The sequence below is a fragment of the Geosmithia morbida genome, assembly GCF_012550715.1.
Source record: "Geosmithia morbida isolate 1262 chromosome Unknown scaffold_1, whole genome shotgun sequence".
NCBI classification, from domain to species: Eukaryota; Fungi; Ascomycota; class Sordariomycetes; order Hypocreales; family Bionectriaceae; genus Geosmithia; species Geosmithia morbida.
Genome location: NW_023336188.1, coordinates 2,088,349 through 2,108,013, shown reverse-complemented (window position 1 = coordinate 2,108,013; position 19,665 = coordinate 2,088,349). Strand labels below are relative to the sequence as shown.

Sequence of the window (19,665 nt, the reverse complement as noted above, 5' to 3'; positions counted from 1 at the left end):
TATGGTCCATGGTGCATGCCAGGAGTGCATGTAGGTATATCATATTAGTATATTCAGAAAGCACCCGAATACTGCCACCGCCGGTATGGGTATATATACTCTAGACAGAAAGACATTCTGTTCTCAACTCTCTCCTCGCCGTCAACCCCAACTCCCACTCCTACCTGTATACTACTCAGACAAGAACCATTCTCCTCGAAAACGATAACAATGTCCACCCGCCCAAACATGAACCACCTCGACTAATTTAAACTACTCAACGTCACCAATCGGCTGCCCATCGGCCTCCGACTCCAAGTTGGCGACTCAGCCTTCATCAAGCGCGACTCCACCAGCATTCTCATCACCTCGCGGCACGTCAACGGCTTCATGTCACCCTTGTCCCCCGTGTGCGCGTACTTCCCAAACACACAACGCATGATGGCCATGCCCATATCCTGGACGGATCGACTGCCACCCCAGGTCTTTTCGTTCATCATCTTGGTCAGTCCCTCGCAGAGAGCCTTGCGGGCGGCCCCGTCCATCTCCGCCGTCGGTTCCATCACGATGCCCACCCGCCTCAGATATCTGCGCAGCTGCTCGAGATACTGCCATGTGCTGAGGGATGGGAATGTGATGTGCGTAGAGAAGCGGCTGCGTAGACCCGGGTTTCCGTCGAGGAGCTTGTCCATCTCCTTCTCGTTCCCGGCCAGTATGACGACGAGCTTGCGTTCGAATTCGGGCTTCGTCAGACAGTAGACCAGCTCGGCGATTGCCTCCTTGGTAAATTCCGACGCCCCGGATCCAGACTGGCTCTCCGCCAGCATGTACGCCTCATCAATGATGAGAACCTTGCCGAGCGACTTCTCGAGGAGGTCCCGCGTCTTGGGCCCCGTGTTGCCCACATACAGACCCACCATGTCCGTCGCCGACATCTCGACCACCTTGGACGTTGGCAGGAGGCCCAGATTGCGGTAAAACTCGCCCATCATGCGCGCCGTCGACGTTTTTCCAGTCCCGGGCGGGCCCTTGAAGATGAGAGTAAAGGGAATGAATGGCTCGGCGTCGACACCGCGGAGACGCATTCCACACACCATGTCGTGGTACGACTCGAGCTGGGACAGTATGTCGTTGAATCCGACAAAGTTCTTGAACTGGTCCCTCACCCTACTGAAATCGCCTGGGCCGTCTTCTCTTGCTCCCTCTTCTCGATTTCCGCCACGCTCCTGATGATCCTCACTGCGACCTGGATCCAGGCCATCCCCAAAGTCTTGCGGCCACAGAGCCCTCCACGAGTTGGGGTCCTGCCGAACCGCGCCCGTGCTCGCCCTCAGAGCCTGCTGGAGCCAAATTTCCCGTGCGTGCATGGCACGGGTGACGATGGCATCCACATTGTGAGCGTTACAAAAGTCATCACGCCGAGACTGGTCCCTGAGAATGTTCAGAGCGGCCGTCTTGGCAGGCTCAGACGCCACCACGCCCTTCTCGGCGAGCTTGAGGTCCAGATAGTATGCCAGCATCTCGGGATCAAAGTCGCGAAACGTGAGGGCCTTTTCCAGAGGAAGCATGCTTTCCAGATCGATGTCTCGGCTGTTCCCGTACATGGCCTTCATGGCATCTGGGCGTCCGCATAGGATAAAGCAGTAGTCTTTGCCGACCGAGCAGCGCATGGCGTGTACCAGCTTTTCGAGCACCTCACGACACTGCCTGGCCCTGCTCGGGTCCTTCTCGCACGTAGGATCTAGCTTGTCGGCATCTTCAATGATGAGGGCACGGCCCCTTGCTTCGGCAACTGCGGATGCAACCGTATCCTTTGCCGAGCCGAGGCCGACGTCAATGAGATCGCTCGGGCTCTTGACAACAGTCTTTCCGCTGGATAAGAGACCCATCTCGCCAAGAAGCTGGGCGTACAGGCACGCCACCGTCTTCTTCCCCGTACCAGGCTTCCCGAGGAAGACCATGCCCAGCCTAACCGGGCTAGGCTCGATCCCGAGCAGTTCGCGGTGGCTGATGCGCATCTCTCGGTCGAACATGTCGTTGATAGTCATCTTGACGGCATTCAGGCCATTGAGATTTGCCAGTTCTCTCAAAGCATCACTGGATGGCCTGCCGCATGGCACCAGATGACCCAGGATGTCTGCCTTGATCAGCCGTGGGTGCTTGTTGCAATGTCCCGAATGTTGGGATATTATGAAACGGTCCCTGTACCGCTCTTCGATGTCATTGGCGAGCCCCCCCCAAAAGCCACATATTGGAAGATTTGAGAGACCTGTGGATGAGGCACCTGATGGCTATGGCGATTCTGGAACTCTTGGCGTTGGCGATTTTCCCCAAGCGAGACTCCAGAGAGCTCTGCATCATGTCCGCCATCTCCTCGTTACTGTAGTCTGGCAGTCCAATGGATGGCATCTCGTTGCGGAGCGTATGCATACACTGTGCGTGGCCAGGTGGCTGGCCCTTTTCCGGAGCACTGGTGGCTATGATGGCGACGGGATTGATCACTTGATTCCTGAAGCACTCGTAGAGGATACACATCACCCAGCCCCTCGGGGTGTCCTCTGCCAGGTCAATTATGATAATCTAGGGGAGGGGGGCAGATCGCCTGTCAGCACGACGGTAGAAGGTGTACATGTGAGCACACTGCAGCTTACGCAAGGCGCCTCCCCATATTGGCCCACAATCCGCTCGATGGGCAGAACATCGCAAATGCAGTCGAGCTTCGGCTTGACGATCTCGGGCGCACTGCCTGAGATGAGAGCTATTTCTTCTCTGATGATGCTGGCGTATAGGTCTGCCACGGTTGTTCTGCCCGTTCCACGGTTGCCAGTAAACATGACGTTGAGAAGGTCGAGTAGTTTCCTGTCCGGTGCTTTACCTCTATCCAGATCGAACTGGATCAAGCTTCTCGACTTTAGGCAGAATTGTTTGACCTCCTCAAGCCCTACCATCGACATGAGACGGTCAATATACTCGTTCTTTGCCTGACTGTACTTTTTGAGCTCCATCCACTCCTTTCTTGCTGGAGAGCCAGAGTTGAGACCATCATCGTCATCGTCTGAACTGGAGGAGGATTTTCCCTGGTCAGGCAGAGTGCGCTCTCGCACCTTTCCTGATGCAGCAGAATCCACGACGTGAGTTTCAATCTGGGGGCTGTTATAAGTGTTCAGTTTTGTGTCCTGTTTATCTTCATCTCCGTTCCCACCATATCGATTGCTTTGTTGGTCTCTATACCCTTCTATCTCGCCCTCTTCTGTATCTTTGTCACTGTTGTCCTTCTGAAAAGGCTGACCTTGAGGAGGCTGACTCTGGGGAGGTTGATCCTGTAGATGTTGATCCTGGGGAGGCTCGGGCTGTTCGTCGGTACCCTTGTCTGTGTCGATTTCTGAAGATGAATCTGGGATAATACTCCCGAGATGCTTACCGGAGAGGGACCTCGTGCCATCAACAGAATCCCCCGGCGGGTGGCCGTCTCCCGAGGTTGGTGTCATCACTAGGGGTTGGGGTTGGGGTTGATATCGATCAGATCGATGCTCTTGGCATTTCAGATGACGAAACCTCGACCGATGGGGTGCTCGGTGCTCGCCGCGGGCAAGGATACTCGAGATATCAAAAAGGAGATAGTAGTGAAGAAGATATCTTGGAGAGGAGAAGCACGAAAGATGAAAGAGGGAACGATGCAGCGAGAAGCTCTTTAATCCGTTGTCTATTGGCGGGGAGATGGTTGAGAGGAACTTGTGAGTCTTCCATATTGCCCCCTCAATTTCAATGCCGTTTATATTTGTCTGCCGTGAGCGATGGAAGGAGCTTCTACTGCGGGCGACTTCCCGGACCGCTGTGATGCTCCGAGTTTCTCTCATACGCTCTTTCCTATGGACAATCCCTCATATGATCACATCCAGAAGGCGGGTGAAGCCTGCGTTTTCCCTCACCGCCTCTGCTCCCATGGTCAACTGCCAGTCACCCTGATACTACATCGAGTGATTGATTGTAGGGACTTGTTCTATTCATCCATCTTGTCGTAGAGACGTCCCGACGTTCCATCCAGCCCAACTCTGCTCGGACTGACATGGTTTCACAAGAGGAAGAGGAAGGCGCGAGTTGATGTCGAGATGTCGGGGTTATTTTTCTCTCTCCCCCCCCCCAAAAAAAAGGTCTTTCTATCTTAGCTTCGGGAGGGGAGGAGGGGAAGGAGGGGGGAAGAATGCCTCGACACTTCCTTCCAGTAACGCAGATCATGTTGTAAGCATTCTAACTTGTAAAGTCGATTCATCAAATATAGGTGCCTGCTGAGCCATTCAGGGCTCAGCGTAGCCAACTCGGTCTATTCAGATGATATTATATTCTCTCAAGTGTATACTGGGTAAGAGTGAGGTTCCTTTTTTTCCCGTCTGTGTTTGTGTATTCGTCTCCATCTGTGCCTCTTTTTGGTTTTCCTCTACATCATTCGTATCTTCTCTACTATCTCATTCGTCTGTATCAGCAGCCAGATGCTATAAAGGGAAAGGTCATTCCGACGCCAGATGACTGCATAGATGGAAACAACGACACCAGGATCGTCAACAACGGCAAAGGCTCTTCATAGGAGGATCTGATGCCACGGGTGCGATCTGACGTTATTGTGCCAGATCATAACCGACATCCGCAAGTGCAACCAGCACTCTTGTCTCTCCACTGCTTTGATTTCTCTTCCATCGGTCCCTCAATCACCCAACCCTCTGAATACCTCCCTCACAGCATTACACGGCATGACGTATAGGCCGGCAGTTGACGGTCCGACCGTTCTACCGTCTACAAGCTGTTGCGACGGTAAAACTACTAGACATATTCATCTATCTGCCACTCGTGCTTGTAGTATGCATAGGGCAATATCTTGAAATCTGCGTCGCATCCGATATGGAGAGACATGCAGCAGCTGCAGCAGCAGCAGCTCAAAGCAATGAATCGCCGGGCCATCCATCGTCTTGCTCTGTGTAGTTGAATAATGAAGGGAAAGGCTGATACCCTGGATCCGACACGTGAGTTTGGTGTGGGAGGCAGAAGTGTGCTCGTATGATGGCCTAGAGGTAGTAGCAGTAGCAAGTATTACGGATGGTATTACTATATCTAATACAAGTACTCCGTACTTCCACTGCTACGTTCCCAGCGCTATTGATATCATATCAATATCAGCAGTGAGCGATTATACCATCGACGGATCCTAGATCCGACATACGACTAGCACAGCGTAGTATCAAGACTCCCTACCGCCGGGGGATGCTGCACCGGTTGTCGCTAGTGTGATGGAGAAAAGCCATGTGGCTCCAGGTATTGCATATATATACATGTACTGTCAAATGTAATCTGTACAGGTATACACAATGGAAGCATCAGTGTCGTATTTTTACTCGTAGCTTTGTACAAATAGGGTAATGCTCTCGGACATGTTTCGATTAAGAATCGTGAGGGGGGGGTGGACACTGAAAAGGGCGGACAGGGGTCCGTGTTGCATGTGAGCATTATTGAGTATGCTGATGCAACATGATCAAGGTAAGGAGTATTGATACTCGTCGTGCCTACTAGACATAATACCGTATACGCATATAAGGCTTCGCGAGAGGAGCTTCCCGAATGGGACATGACGGACAACCCCCTCTAGTCAAAACAGAAGAGGAAATGTCTGAAACGTTGCTGGTAGACATCAACATCTCAACTCCTCGTACTCCGTACTCGTAATAATCGGTACTCGTAATAATAATTGGTCCTTTGGTAGTCGGTGATATACCCCGTACAGAGGCGTACAGAGGCGGTGAATGGTGAGAAGAAGGGAGACAGACAGACAGACAGAGAGAGAGAGACAGAGCAGAGAGAAAAGGGGTGGGACCTGAGAGTAACGAATATTACCGAGTGCAAGTAGCCATGACAGACAAGCACTTTACGAAGCATCAATACTACTATCATTGCTCTGTGCAGTCTGTCACATTCCTGCGCGCGTTCCAAAGATCCCTGGACACATGTCAGGGTTGTCAACTTGCTTAAGTGTTCAAGGGTTCAAGGGTTTAAGGACTCAAGATACCGGAGTACATGTACAGATTGCAGATGCCAGGGAGCCGGACGCTACCACGATACTGCCATCGTTCTGCATCCAAAATCGTCAACTCCGTAACCTCTCCATCATTCTCCGTGGCAGGGCTGCCGTGAACTCGGAACTCGTCAATGCAAAAGAATCAATACATGGCCTCCTGCCATTGCTGGTCAGCTGTCCCGTGGGCCAAGACCCTGCGTCTTCCGTACTCAATACAAGCGAGTGCTGAGTATGGGTATACAAGTATTGCAGTTATGTATGAGCGAATACGGATACTTGGTCCTCAAAGTGGGACGGTGTTTCCCGCCAACAAAGTGTCGGGGGGGGGGGGCACCAGTACCGACCGGTTCAAGTAATTTCTCAAGTCGTACGAATTAATATACGACCGGCGCAACCAACAGCTCTGTTATCATTTGATAGTAGCAGTACGAGTACTCTATACCACCTGTACTCGCAGTACCGCAATACTTTGCGGAACAACATATCTGCTCGGTCCATCTCTGCTCCCTCTCTCTCCCTTCCTCACCAAGGGGAGAGGAGTCAAAGATGGTCAGCCACGGTCGCCAAGCCTGGAGCATTGCATCTGGGGTGCGAATGAGCCGCTGGCGTTGCGCACAGGGCTAGGCAAATGTGAATCGTCGTTGAATAGCTCCTTGGACGGAGTATTCTTACATCGTAATAATGCGCCGTACTCGTGGTCCGTATCCGCGATCATTGTCCATGTCGTGAGAGAAACCCTTGGAAAGCTTCTGGAACGAGAGGAGCCCCATGGCCCCATGAGCTCCCCCCCCTCCCCCCCTCTCCATGGCGCGTGCCCACTGCCCAGTGCGGCAGTGCGACTCCCACTCTCCTCTCCAGCTCCGCACACTGCGTGGCCTTGGGACTCGTGGCCCATGGTATCGGCATGGGTCCTGCCCCTGTAACCGTGCAGTCAGGACTCAGTACGGAGTATTGCAGGGGTGGCAAGGTGGGTGGTGCTGGGTTCAAGGTCGCGGGGGCCGACCAACGGTCCACAATCAATAAAAGGGCGCTGCGATCCCGGATGGCCGAGCAGGGCCGAAAGGAGGCAAGGGATCCCCGGTCCCGAGACTTCGATGGGGGAGAGAAGGATTCTGAATGGGTGTTGTGACTTTGATTCCTTGAGGTCCCTTTTTGACCCAAGTCCCAGCGTAGTATTAGTAGTAGTATTAGTAGCAGTAATGGTAATGGTAGTGGCCATAGTAGTAGTCGTACGAGTATGTATCCGTACGAGCAGCCCGTCGGATTGTTCGTGATTCTCTCGACTGGTACGAGCTTATTCACACGTGCCGTGATTGGATCGGATCGGATGGGAAACGGAACGGTTCTCGCCGTTGGCGCATCATACTCGTATGCTGTACGTGCCAATAAAGAGCATTGAATCCGAGTGTCGAGAAAGCCTTGACTGTTTTGAGGAGTGACGACCTACTGACTAGTGATAATAATCGCAAGGGCAACTATTATTAGTACTGGTATTGATCGGTGTCTCTGTATTACTACTACAGGCAGTATTAGTCCTCGTACTCGTACACGGAACTGTTGTTTGCGGCAGCGCACCACTGCTTCGCAATCTAAATCATACTCGCCCACATGTCATTGACCCATGTCAATTCCCAGGTGATATATCCAGGTCAATCAATACCTCCCCTCAGATCACCTGCCAATGCCCGATATGGACCAACATGGCCGGGCCCGTGTTTTAATGACATGGCCATGCAATGGCCAGGGGATTCATATCAACACGCTCTGAGTCTTTGGCACTGCTGTCAATCATGGCCATGTTTGAATAAGTTTCCCGACACGCAACGGGCGGGTCCAGCTGGTGGCAAGGCAAGGCAGGCAAGGGTAGGGCAGGCAACCAGGCTCTACGCTCAGCCGACACTACGCTACATATTCCGTACTCGTAGCTTGCAGGTCAAGGTTTGGCTGTCGTTTGTTCTTTTTTCTTCTTCTTGTTTTTTCGTTATTGGAATGCCGAGGGATATGGAGAGCATGTATATGTGTAGGTGTACCCGCGTGCACTGGCTGGGACGTAGTGTTAGTGTTTGGGTCCAGTCGTGGTCGTTGGTGGTAATACATCATTATACCCTAGCACATGTAACAGTGAGGACGGGTACGTACAAATCTTCCCGTCCTCGAGTCTCGAGTCGTCATCCTTGTCTCGTCCATCGGGCTCTCACGCGCACACACCCATCTGTGGGACAGGCCCAGGCCCACCAGGCAGCCGTCGACAAAGAATCAAGGGCCAAGAGCGAAACCGGGGGGGGTAGGGGTTCATAGTGGAGGGTATCCACATATGAATTATCCCACCCAGGACCACAGCCGACCGGCGCCCAACCGGAGCAAGTGCAATGGCTCTTACCCCAAGATTGGAAAAAGGCTCTGTCTGCAACGTACATGATTGTTGTGGACAAAGACACGGAGAGGCGGAGAGGAGCGGAGGGACGCAGACTAGAGAGTCAAAGTGTCGCCATTGTTTTCCCGGAAGAGCTGTCAGCCATGGAAGAAACAGGAGCGTGGATCGAGGGATGAGAATACCCTTCCGATGGGGGAGTACAAGTAAAGAGGAGTGGGGGCATCTAAGTAATATGAATGATAGCAGTAGCACATGGAAGTGTGACGATGTGTATGACGATGAGTACGAGGACGGAGGGGAGAGAGAAGGCGGAAGAGAGGGCGGGAGAGAGAACGGAAAGAGTGAGAGAAGGAGCAAACTGGACACCCTTCCTCATGAAATAATAAATAATACATGTACACGGAAGGAGCCACTATCTAGTCCTGCAGTTCTTTCTCTAGATTTCGACACTCGGCAGCTTTCCCCAGCTTCTTCTTCTGTTATTCCCGCAAGCTTCAGTGACAGTGATCATTGACGAGGACTATTGCTACTGTTGTATTGCTACGGATGGTACTCGTCATTCTAGCATTACGACTACAGATATTGCATATTATTACAACGATCTCGGGTAAAAAGAAAAAAAAATAGAAGAAAATTCCTTCTGCACTACTAATGACAGTGGGCGACCGAGGATAAAAGAAAAGAGCCAAGTGGGAAAAGCCAAGTGGGCAAAGCAAGTGGGCAACTTCTCGGGTGCTCTTGCTAAGTCAAACGCTAGCACCGAAAGCACGAGCATCGAAACTGGCAAAGAAGGAAGGAACCACCAGGAATCAGTCAGACGCACGTCCCTCTCTCTCCTTTCCCTTTCCCTCTCTTTCCTTCTTTTCTTCTTCTTCTTTCCTCTATTGTTCTCTTATACACAATCATAACTGGCCTGTTTTGGTCTCGCATCTGCAATATCTTACAAACGATACCGAAGTGTCATCAGGCCTCATTCCAACTCTCTTCCCTTCAAACAGTCTCAAGTCCTACCACCTCTACGAGTACACCACTAGCCACTCCACCATTCTCCATCACTACGAGAGTATACCACTTCGAGCTATTATTACTACAACGACTTGTAGCAGTATTCCCCGGCCACCCCACCGAAACTCTGTCTGCCAGTCACCTCAATCTTTTTTTATTTCCTTTCTCTCTTTTCCGTCTCCTTTACCTCCCTCGTTTACTCTCATCTTTCTCTCGCTTCTTCTCTTTTCTTATTTTTCTTTTCCAATCCTCTTCGTCTTCGACTCTTTGCTCTTCCTTTCCCCTCCCCTCCCCGGACCTTCTTTCCTCCGAATTCTGCCATTCCTTCTACACTACTTCGCACGTGTGTGCGTGTGCTCGGCCACAGCATATTCTCATCGCCAAAGACCTAAACCCAACTACCCGACGACAGAAGTTCCGAGAGCGACAAGAGCCTCCGTATTACGAAGCAATAATACAATACGCATTGAACCACGTCACCACCCAAATAGCCTACTTTCGGCCAGAGCAACGCTACACGCCCAATCCACAGCGCATTCAGAAACTTGCAGAAACAACGGGAAAAAAATACCGACCTCTATTAACCCTGCTCCGCCAGCCTGTCCTCCTCTTCCAACTTCCAAGTTTCCACTCGACAGTTGCCTTATCGAGTCTGGAACTCAGCACCCCGAATCCTGTATACTCGTCCAGTTTACCAGGTTAACTGTACTTGCTCTCAACGAATCGAACTGCGTCACCATCCATTCACAGGGGACCCCTCCCACCCCCGTCTGCTGCCCCCCCCCCCGCTTCGAGTGCGACAAATCTGCGGCCGCACCCCCACCATATCGAGCAGCATCTGAGACGTTGGGCTGGACCCGAGACAGTGGCAACAGACTTGAGGTAAAGAAATAAGAAGAGGAAAGAAGAGACAAGGGTGACGACGTGAGATCAGACTCCCAATATCAGAGCCCGAGTCCGCCACCAAGAAGAAAAGAGCCTGTTGCCACAGAATTATACTAATATTCGGGCCGTCTGACAACTCGCCATTTCACCTCACCATTCACCATCCCATCAGGCAAGCCACCGATTGCTGGACTGGTTTGCCTCATTGGAGCGTCATGACCTACATCGTACGTATACACATCTCGCCGTCAGAAAAGCCTCACCCAGTCAAAGTCCTTCCAGCAAGCAAGCATTGCAGGTCAAGCAGACAAGTCAAACAGGTCAGGAAAATCGAGCAATGAATCCCAGGTAAAATGTCAGCCATGTGTCACTATGCAAATCATTTTCCAATCCCGCCCTCCGCCTTACCCAATACTGAACAATACCCAGTCCCCAACATGACCCGGATTATCTATTTATCACAGAGTGCGGAGTATACGGGAGAGAAAGAAGAGACACACACTTGATGTACATTTGGACGTGCACAGCTGCTCTCGGACCTCGTCCCACAGCTTCATCCGGTCCTTGCTGCATCATGCCACCTCCCGCCTCGATCGATGCCCGATGGTCTCTGTTACCGAGTCATTACCAGTAGTATGACTCTATCGACTGTACTTCGTACAACTTCACACCCTCTACACCTCTCTTTTCTGAGTTAACTCTTACATATGTTCCTTGATCCATTGGTCGGTGGCCGTTGACCTCTATTTGGCACTCTATTCTTTTGTCCTTCCCCAGGTCCAATCCTCTGCTCCCCCGACTCTACCACACTCACCCTCACACTCTCACACACCGCCTCACATGTTTGCTTTGTTGTCCATTCTGCCCCATTTCCTCTACCCATCTTATCGCTCACACCTATTTTCTTACTCATTCGCCTGTCCTTCCCCATATGATTTTCCTTTTTCGTTCTTGTTCACCCCACGGGTCCGGGCGCACACATGTCACGGCTCGTGACTTAGTCCTGATTGTCGCCTCATTGTTATCTCTTCTCTCCCTTTATTTTTTTTTTTTTTTGATTGATGACTACAGGCATCATTTCAGCGGCCATCTTGGACTGGGTTATGAGCCGTGGCCAGGCCCATCATGGCTAGGCCCATGCCCATGGCAAGGCCCAAGCTCCAGGGCTCGTTTCCCCGGCCTCCTCACACTCTCTTCCCTCTCTTCCTTTTTGCGAGTCAAGCGTATTACTCGTCCACACCTCTTTCAACTCATCCTATATAAATATGCATTACCTTTTTTCTCACCCTCTTCTTCCTCCCTTCCCCTCCCCCTGTCCTCTTCGGCATGCCATTAATATCCCAACCCCTGCGCATCTGCATCCAGAGCTTTCAGACCGCCCGTCATATTTGACTCCTATGCACCGTGTCGTCACACAATATCCAACACCGATAACACCCAAAACCTCTCCAAAAACATCACTCTTAGTCACGATTGTTCTCATCACTGCTCTTGGCTCAATCCTTTTAGAGTCTTTCCTGTTGGACTCTTTTTATTTCTTCGAATATTTCAAAGACTTGTTTGGCTTGCCTGCCTGAGCGGCTTTTCATCACTTGACAACTGGCACCATGGGCAAGACTCTCAAACTAATCAATCACCTCCAGCTCGCTCTCGCACATTACTGCGACATTCATGGTCCTACTCCTCTTATGGCCACAGAGGGCCTGCCGACTTCATGCACCACCTGCTACGATGATCTTGCTGCGCGCTCCGATACACTCGCTAAGCACATCCCGCCCCTGAGCGCCCAGCGGTCCTCACCCCACGACGTTGCCAACGGCGTCCGTACTCTTTCGGGTTCCCTCACAAACTCGGGCCCCACATCAGCCGGCCCTCGGCAGCAATCCCGGCCGGAGGGCACCTTGCTACAAACGCCAGCGGAAAATGGCAACGCCCTGGACACACCCCCTGGGAGCCCCCACCAGTCCCATCCTCCTGCCCCTCACGCGCGCCGCGACTCGAGCTTCTACAGGACATATGATGACTCGGTCACCAAGAAGCAAGGCCCATGCAACAACTGCGCTATGGTCCTCCCCAACAGCTCGACGACCGCATCGGGCGACGAAGACGGCTCGTCCAACAACAATAACAACAACAACGTGCGCCCTACCTTGAGGACCCGTGCCCCTGCTGAGCGTGTCTTTGGAACTGATGGCCAAGCGTCCCCGCCAAACTCGCAAACGTCTAGCGACACAGATGGAGAGAGAGAGGCTCCGTGCCGTATGCGGAATAGGAAATCCACGCCTACGTCGGTCTCCCGCACCGCCTCATGCTCCAGCTCATCAACCGTGTCCGAGAGCGCCCCCTTCCACGTGCACTATGTTGACTACACCTCGACCCATGAACCTCTCCTACCTAACTCCTTCTCCCTCCTACGCGCCTCGTGCCTCCGCACCCTCTCCTTTGAGACGCTACCTCGTGCCCCAACCGCGCCCCCGGGCACCGCCAGCTCTCCCCTCTCCCCCACCGGCTCCTTCGTCACCACCCAGAGCGCTGGATCGGCCGTGTCCGGCGGACCTATCTTCTTTGGAGATGCCCTGGCTGGCTACACGACTGCCTACATCTTCCGCATCCCCGATGTGCACGCCCGCGGCCACAAGCGCATATACGCCTTTCTGGCCCTGAGCACCCACAAGGAACGCCTAGCCATGAAGACGTTTGCCATTGTCTCGGCCGCCTTCCGCGAGCTGGCAAACTGGATCCAGCAGCTGGCTGAGGCCGAGGCCGAGCGTGCTGCCGAGACCTCCCCACTCACGGGTGCCCTGTATAATGGCTCCGGAGTCAGCCATGCCACGACACGGCCAGCCCCTCTGACGGCCGACAGGTCGGGCAGCAGTTTCCTCACCGGTGGCGGAGGCTTCACCCGACGTATGAAAGGCGGTGGAGGTGGAGCTGCCCCCAAGGCTCGCAGTCTGCCGGAGCTGGTTGGTCAGCCCGACTTTTTCATCCAGCTTCACAGGAAGTTTGTGCAGCTCTTGTTTGAAGTTGGCGTGACACTGAATTCTTAGTCGGGGACGTACCGATTGTGTTGATATTGTCAGACGCTTCTGTTATTGTGTGATTTGTATTTATTTTTGCAACTGGTGAAATTTGGCCATTTCACCTGACCTGATACCCTTTTTCTTCTGTTATATGGCCATTGTTTTTTTTTCTGTTCTTGTTACTCTTGTTTATTGCAGTTCTGCATTGCCTCTGGTGTTTTGACAACTGTTTTTCTTCTCTGCTTTCGCACCTGGAAAATTGGTGACTGTCTTTGTTCTTTGAAACGGAAAAGGGAAGGGATAAAGTGTATAGACCATGATACCTGAAAAACTTGATGACTTTTAGCAATTTGGTAATTCTAATGACCGAGCACAATTAGTACTCAGTACGCATATATGTATGTAGTCACTTGGTGAATGTTTCAAGTCGGTCAAGAGTCAAATTTTCTGTTTTGTGTGTAATTGTAGATTGGATTTCTTTAAATTTATGATATAAAAGAAAAAAAGAGGATAGTAAGTACAGTTGGATTACTTGTAAAAGTCATACTTGTTGTCCTCTTGGACACCCTTGACCTGTGCCGAGTAGGCATCCTCGAGATCGGACTGGATGATGTTATACCTATTCTTGCGGACGGCGCGGAGACCAGCCTCCTGCATGATGGCGGCGATGATGGCGCCCGAGAGGGGGTCGTTGCGGACGATGAGGCTGTCGAGGTCCACCTCGGGGGCCAGGCTCATCTTGGAGGCGATGGTGGTGAAGATAAGGCGACGCTCACGGCGGTCCCGAAGGTTGGGGAACTCAATCTTGCGGTCTAGGCGGCCGGGGCGGAGGAGAGCGGGGTCGAGGGTGTCGGCGCGGTTGGTGGCCATTATGACCTTGACGTTTGCGGTCTGGTCAAAGCCATCCATCTGGTTGAGGAGCTCAAGGAGGATGCGCTGGACCTCGCGGTCGGCGCCGGTCTGGGCATCGAAGCGCTTGGTGGCGATGGCGTCGATCTCGTCGATGAAAATGATGGAGGGGGAGTTCTCGCGGGCCATGCGGAAGACGTCACGAACCATGCGGGGGCCTTCACCCAGGTACTTCTGGACGAACTCTGAGCCGACGACGCGGATGAAGCTCGCCGTCGTCGAGTTGGCCACGGCCTTGACCAGCATCGTCTTGCCCGTTCCCGGGGGGCCGTACAGGAGGACGCCGCGCGGCGGGTCGATGCCGATCTGGTGGTACAGGTCGAAGTGGGTGAGGGGCAGCTCCACGGCCTCGCGTATCTCCTGTTTCTGCATGTCCAGTCCTCCGACGTCGGCGTACGACACGTCGGGCTTCTCGTCGGTCCCCAGCATGGCGATGGACGAGTCAGCCTCCGGTGGGAGGATGTCGACTAGAGCGTTGGAGTGGCGGTGCAGGGCGACCGAGGATGACGGCTTCAGGAGCTCGCGGTCGAGCGTAGACAGGATGCGAACGACGTAATTGGAGCCGGTGCTCGATTGGACGATGCCAGTGCTGCCGGGCACGTTAGCAGGGGGGGGGCTTCAGCAGCGGGTAGAGGAGGGGGAGGGAGGGGAGAGTAAAGTACTTTCGATCGATGGCTTCCATGAATTGTCCAATGACCAAGGGAACACTCTGGATCCTCTTGATTTCTTCTTGTGCGCGCACTAGTTCGCGCTTCAGGCTCCTGGGATTGTGAGGTCAGTATTGATATGTAGCAGTGTGCTGAATGTAAAGAGATGAGAAGGAACATACCTCTGCTCATCCTTGATGTACTCTTCTTGAAGCTGGTGATATCTGTTTTTCGGTGGTCAGCTTGGCCCTTGGGAAGGAGAGGGTATAGAGTATGGGGGGGAACCCACTCTAACTGCCTTTGAAGCTTCTTGAGAGAAGCATATTCATCGGCTCCATCGATGGGGATACCCTCAAAGTTGTCGACGGTAGGGGTGCCCAAGGGAGTAGCCTTTTTGTGAGGGGGGGCCTGGTTGGCCGAGCTTTCTACTGCCGTGTCGGCCATTGTTGAGGGAGGGAGGGAAAGGGCCGACAAGAAGCTAGATGAAGCAGGCAGAAGAAGCTGCTTGGGGTGTTTTCCCGTTCAAAAGAAAATGCAGAGTCGCCGGAGGGAGTGGTTGGTTGATCCGGGGAGAGGGATGTGGTGTAATCGTAGACTCGGGGTGGATCGTCGTGGGCGTGATATTACAAATGTGGGCGAGTTGCTGTGATGGTTTTGATGATGATGCTGCATGTAAACAGGCTTTCTTTCCAACAGCTCGGTGTCGTCAACGCAGCAGCCTGGCGTTGCTTCTGCCTGCCCTTGGGGAATATGATGAGTAAGATTGGAGATTAGTTAGTCATCTTTTATCGGGGGGTCGATCACGTGATTTTTCTGGTTTGGCTGAGACAGGAGCAGAAGATAGACCTTGCCGTATTCGGGGTGTACATATACAAGTACACACATATGGAGTAATACGAGAGTATGAGTGTGTAGAGAGAGGTATGGGGGTACTTGTATCATATTACTACATTCTACTCGAACTGCAGTTAAAGCACTAACATTCAGCTTGTCATGCTCTACTCTCAGCTCTCATACGACACATCATACCAGACAGACAGTACAGATTATATGAGTACGGAGTAATGATACTAGTATCAACACTAGTACTATTGCCACGAATATCAGCATCCCACCCCCTCCCGGACATCGGCTCTATCCCTCCAGCCACAAGAGGCTGAACCAGAGGCTGGACCAGAAGCCAAATCCCGTGATATGGCGGTGATTCATCTCGGACAACCTGGGCCAACCTTGTCACTTCAAACTCTCTTTCTCTCTCTCAAACTCTCTCTCTTTTACATTGTGCCCTCTTGACTCTCCCCAGCCTTGTATCTACCGTATTTCTACATGTACCCTTCTCGACTCTCCAACTCTACTACTCCTACTCCTGCTGCTCCTACAATCTGGCCCCCCTCTCTATCCCACCATCTCGTCTCTTCAACCCCCACTGACCACCCCCCCATGCGTCATCTCTCCCCCGAGGCGTCTGTCATTCTGCCTGAGCAACCCAACCGCAGCTGCCAGACAACACGCACATAGCACAAACCGTCCTTGTCCGCCTTTTTTTTTTCTTTCTATTCTACCAGGAAACATCTTTCCCTCGTCTTCGTCCTCGTCCTTATCTCCCATCTCTCTTCTATTCTACTGCAAACCCACGTCTTAATCACCACCACCACCTACGGCGGTTCATCATCAACACCTCCTCTCTTCTCCTGTGTGTCGTGTGTCTCGAAAACCCCCCCCCCCTCGCCTGAACGACCGGTTTGGCAGAATGTCTTCGTCCATCGATATTCCCAACGCCTATAGGCCTTCCCCCAAGACTGTAGCCAGCTCATCCGACAGCTCCTACTCTAGCTCGCCACGCTCACCTACCGCGTCGTCACCTCCTAAGAGGGACATGCTGCATTCACGCAGGCCCAGTCTTCTCAGTATGCTTCTATCCCCCTCCATCCCTCTCCCTGTCTCTCTCCGTCTCTATTACTCCCTCCCACTATACTGACTCCCCCCGCCCCCGCAGGCTCCTCCATCTCCAAGCAAGAAGCTACCGTCATCAATATCGGGGACCCTGATGGTCCGCCTCGATTGATCACGTATCTCTCTTCCAGCCAGGGGTTCGCTTGGAACCCAGGTAAGGCCTATCACTCCTCATGACCATGATTCCAGAGAGGGCTATATAACAGCTAACAGTCCCCCCCCCCTCCCTCTCCTACAGAAATCTTTCTCCCATCCTACATTGACTGCGACTACGTACCCCTCGAAAACTTCCGAGACCCCGTTCACGAAGTCATGCTCACTGACGAGGAGCTGAAGCAGATGCTCCCCCAATAGCGTCATGATTGTGAATCCCTTGTCATGCACACGCTGCCGCATACGCATGTATTTCTCATATTCTTCATACGAGCCAGCCTCGCTTCTCTTCCCCTTTCTTTTCTCTTCTTCTTGCCCTCGTTAGGCTATACATGAATGAAACTACCGTATAGGTGGTGACGACTGCCGGAGTACTATGGAATGGGATCTGTCTACTGCTTATTTTCTTCTTCTTTCGGTTTTTGTTTTGTTCTCGTCAGAGCCCGACGATGCCCAATATGGACTCTGGACTGCTGTCTGGTATCTTCTTGACCTCAAAAAATGCGGCCAATCACGTGGAAAAGGTCTTGGGCTGTTGGTTCTTTAGGTGTTGATCCCTAGGGCGTTTCTCTTTCAACTCTTGGGATGTTTTTTTCCAGTCTCTTATAAAACGTTCTCCCCTCTTTGTCTTGATTCTCCCATATCTATCACTAGTAGTAGCCGTATGCGCCACTATGACGGATGCACGCCTCGTCCACTATGCACTACGTCGTTACAACGATGGTCACAACGACAGCTACAGCGCTGGTTGCAACCACCATGCGGACCCAACCAAGATGCATATCCAAAGCGGCTGTTAGCCGCGCCCCGCCGCGAGAACCTGGAAAGATCCACAGTGGGCACGGCTATCGAGTGGGTGGGAGTATTGTATTATGATGAGTAGTTACGAGGAGCCGTTCAACAGGTACGAGTACAGGTACAGCAACAGCAGTCCTTCCCTTCTCTCTAGCAGTGTTACCTCTCTCCCCTTCTCTCACAAGGATGCCATTTCTGTCCCGGAATCTCTCTCTACTACCGCTCAGTAGAACACTGTTACAGCTACCAATACCAGTAATGCTATCACCACCGCCACGTCCTAGCACACTGTCCTTGGTGGGGTTGTTGTAACACTGGTGGGGATGACGTAACTTGGCATCTGATTAGTCATCTATCGGGAGATGTTTTTTTTTGGGGGGGGTCACGGTGGTGGGGGACTTGACGATTATCACTAAACTGGTCAACACCAACAAACGTGGGGGGTTTGGACGGCAACGACCAGTTGTCGACAGGAACACTCAGGAAAAGAAAAAAGAAAAAAAGGCAAACTTGTGGACGAAGAGGCTAAGAATGTCAGAATCTTTGACATCCCAGGTCCAGCGAAAGATTGAGCTGCAGACCCCCGAGGACCTTTCATATCTGATCAGCAATGTGCGCAACGCGGCTGCGACGCGTCTAAACGAGGCGTTCCCCCCCGTCGACGGAGCAGGTGATGATGTGTTGCGCACACAGATAGAGGCACTTGTAAATGAGGTATTTCTCTCTCTCCTTCTTTCTTTCCTTCTTTTTCCCTTCCTCCTTTCTCCTTACTCATCGAAAAAAAAAAACCACTGCTGAAATTCTACAAAACAATATTAAAAAATAAATAAAAATAAAACAGTACATTGACAAGACCTTTGCTCTGGCGACACCAAACCTCTCGATCAACGGCCTACCGGTCCAGATAGAAGATTTCATCAAGGTGAAAAAGGGCAGCGGCAAGTCCAAGTCCAAGAGCAAGGACAAGGACAAGGATCCCCCCGTAGCCCACGAGCCCTTTGACGCGCGGAAACGTCAGAGGGTGGCGGACCTGACGACCCAGGAGGAGAAGCTGCTGGAGGAGGTGGCCAGCCTGAAGCGCAGCGTTCCCCCCAACGCGGCGGGGGCTCAGGCCGACGTCTTGAGGGAGGGTATGCGGCGCGATGACGAGTTGCTGCGGGCCGTCAGGAGCAGGCTGGAGGAGCTGGGGTCGACGGACGCCTCGACAGAGGTCCAGACGCGGACGGGCGTCGAGCTGGAGCCCTTTGACAGGCAGGGGGCCGTCGAGGACGAGTACAGGCGTGCTGTCGATGCTCTGGCCAGCTTGAAGTCGGACATGTCGGCTGTCGTGGCAAAGATGGAGAGGGCGAGAGTTGCCGGACAGTATGTCGTCGATCAGTGATCTGTTCCCTTCTTCTTCTGAAAGGATGGCCGTCACTCGGTGTTTTCTCTTGTATCATCAGCACTCGACATCATATAGCACTGTTGGTTTATAGGCGTCTGCGGTATGGAACATGTCTTCTGGGAAATTTTTCAAATCACATTTACTCCTTGAGAAAAGTTCAATTCTGTTGTCAAAGCACTCCTATCAATTGACCTCTAAGAACATGCCTTTTCTCCCCCCCCCCCCTTCCCTGTCCCTTAAAACCCAACTCTCTCAACATATACTCGCTCCTCGTACACCTTATTCAACCTAATCTGAAAGAAACAGAAAAAAAAAGAAAAAACAGTTATACGCCTCCCAACAACACAGCAAACAACAACAGACAGGGGAATGGAGGGAGAGTGCAGTTGGTGCTTGATAGGGGGCTTTGTTGAACAGGCTACTTTTTGTTTTTAATATCTTCTTCCTTTCCAAGTGTGCTAGCTGGAGCACACAGCAGAAAGAGGGGGAAGAAACACATT

General features: G+C 52.3%; 5 protein-coding genes across 5 annotated transcripts; 3 read left to right on the top strand and 2 right to left on the bottom strand.

The window, feature by feature from the left end:
* Positions 1 to 242: 242 nt before the first annotated feature.
* GMORB2_1391 (AAA+-type ATPase, SpoVK/Ycf46/Vps4 family) lies at positions 243 to 3,467 on the bottom strand (the record flags this gene model as incomplete). The annotated part of the gene is made up of 4 exons (XM_035463373.1): positions 243 to 1,159; positions 1,220 to 2,181; positions 2,264 to 2,559; positions 2,631 to 3,467. The coding sequence occupies 4 exons, from the start codon at positions 3,465 to 3,467 to the stop codon at positions 243 to 245; spliced, it is 3,012 nt and encodes a 1,003-aa protein (XP_035324797.1).
* An 8,444-nt stretch (positions 3,468 to 11,911) lies between these two features.
* GMORB2_1390 (Vesicle coat protein involved in Golgi to plasma membrane transport) lies at positions 11,912 to 13,351 on the top strand (the record flags this gene model as incomplete). The annotated part of the gene is made up of 1 exon (XM_035463372.1): positions 11,912 to 13,351. One exon carries the CDS (start codon positions 11,912 to 11,914, stop codon positions 13,349 to 13,351), a length of 1,440 nt encoding a protein of 479 aa, XP_035324796.1.
* A 501-nt stretch (positions 13,352 to 13,852) lies between these two features.
* Positions 13,853 to 15,324, bottom strand: GMORB2_1389 (26S proteasome regulatory subunit T3; the record flags this gene model as incomplete). The annotated part of the gene is made up of 4 exons (XM_035463371.1): positions 13,853 to 14,822; positions 14,896 to 14,994; positions 15,063 to 15,104; positions 15,170 to 15,324. The coding sequence occupies 4 exons, from the start codon at positions 15,322 to 15,324 to the stop codon at positions 13,853 to 13,855; spliced, it is 1,266 nt and encodes a 421-aa protein (XP_035324795.1).
* A 1,306-nt stretch (positions 15,325 to 16,630) lies between these two features.
* GMORB2_1388 (uncharacterized protein) lies at positions 16,631 to 17,187 on the top strand (the record flags this gene model as incomplete). The annotated part of the gene is made up of 3 exons (XM_035463370.1): positions 16,631 to 16,787; positions 16,877 to 16,987; positions 17,072 to 17,187. 3 exons carry the CDS (start codon positions 16,631 to 16,633, stop codon positions 17,185 to 17,187), a joined length of 384 nt encoding a protein of 127 aa, XP_035324794.1.
* Positions 17,188 to 18,312: 1,125 nt separating this feature from the next.
* Positions 18,313 to 19,162, top strand: GMORB2_1387 (kinetochor protein Mis14/NSL1; the record flags this gene model as incomplete). The annotated part of the gene is made up of 2 exons (XM_035463369.1): positions 18,313 to 18,495; positions 18,623 to 19,162. 2 exons carry the CDS (start codon positions 18,313 to 18,315, stop codon positions 19,160 to 19,162), a joined length of 723 nt encoding a protein of 240 aa, XP_035324793.1.
* Between the last annotated feature and the right edge of the window lie 503 nt (positions 19,163 to 19,665).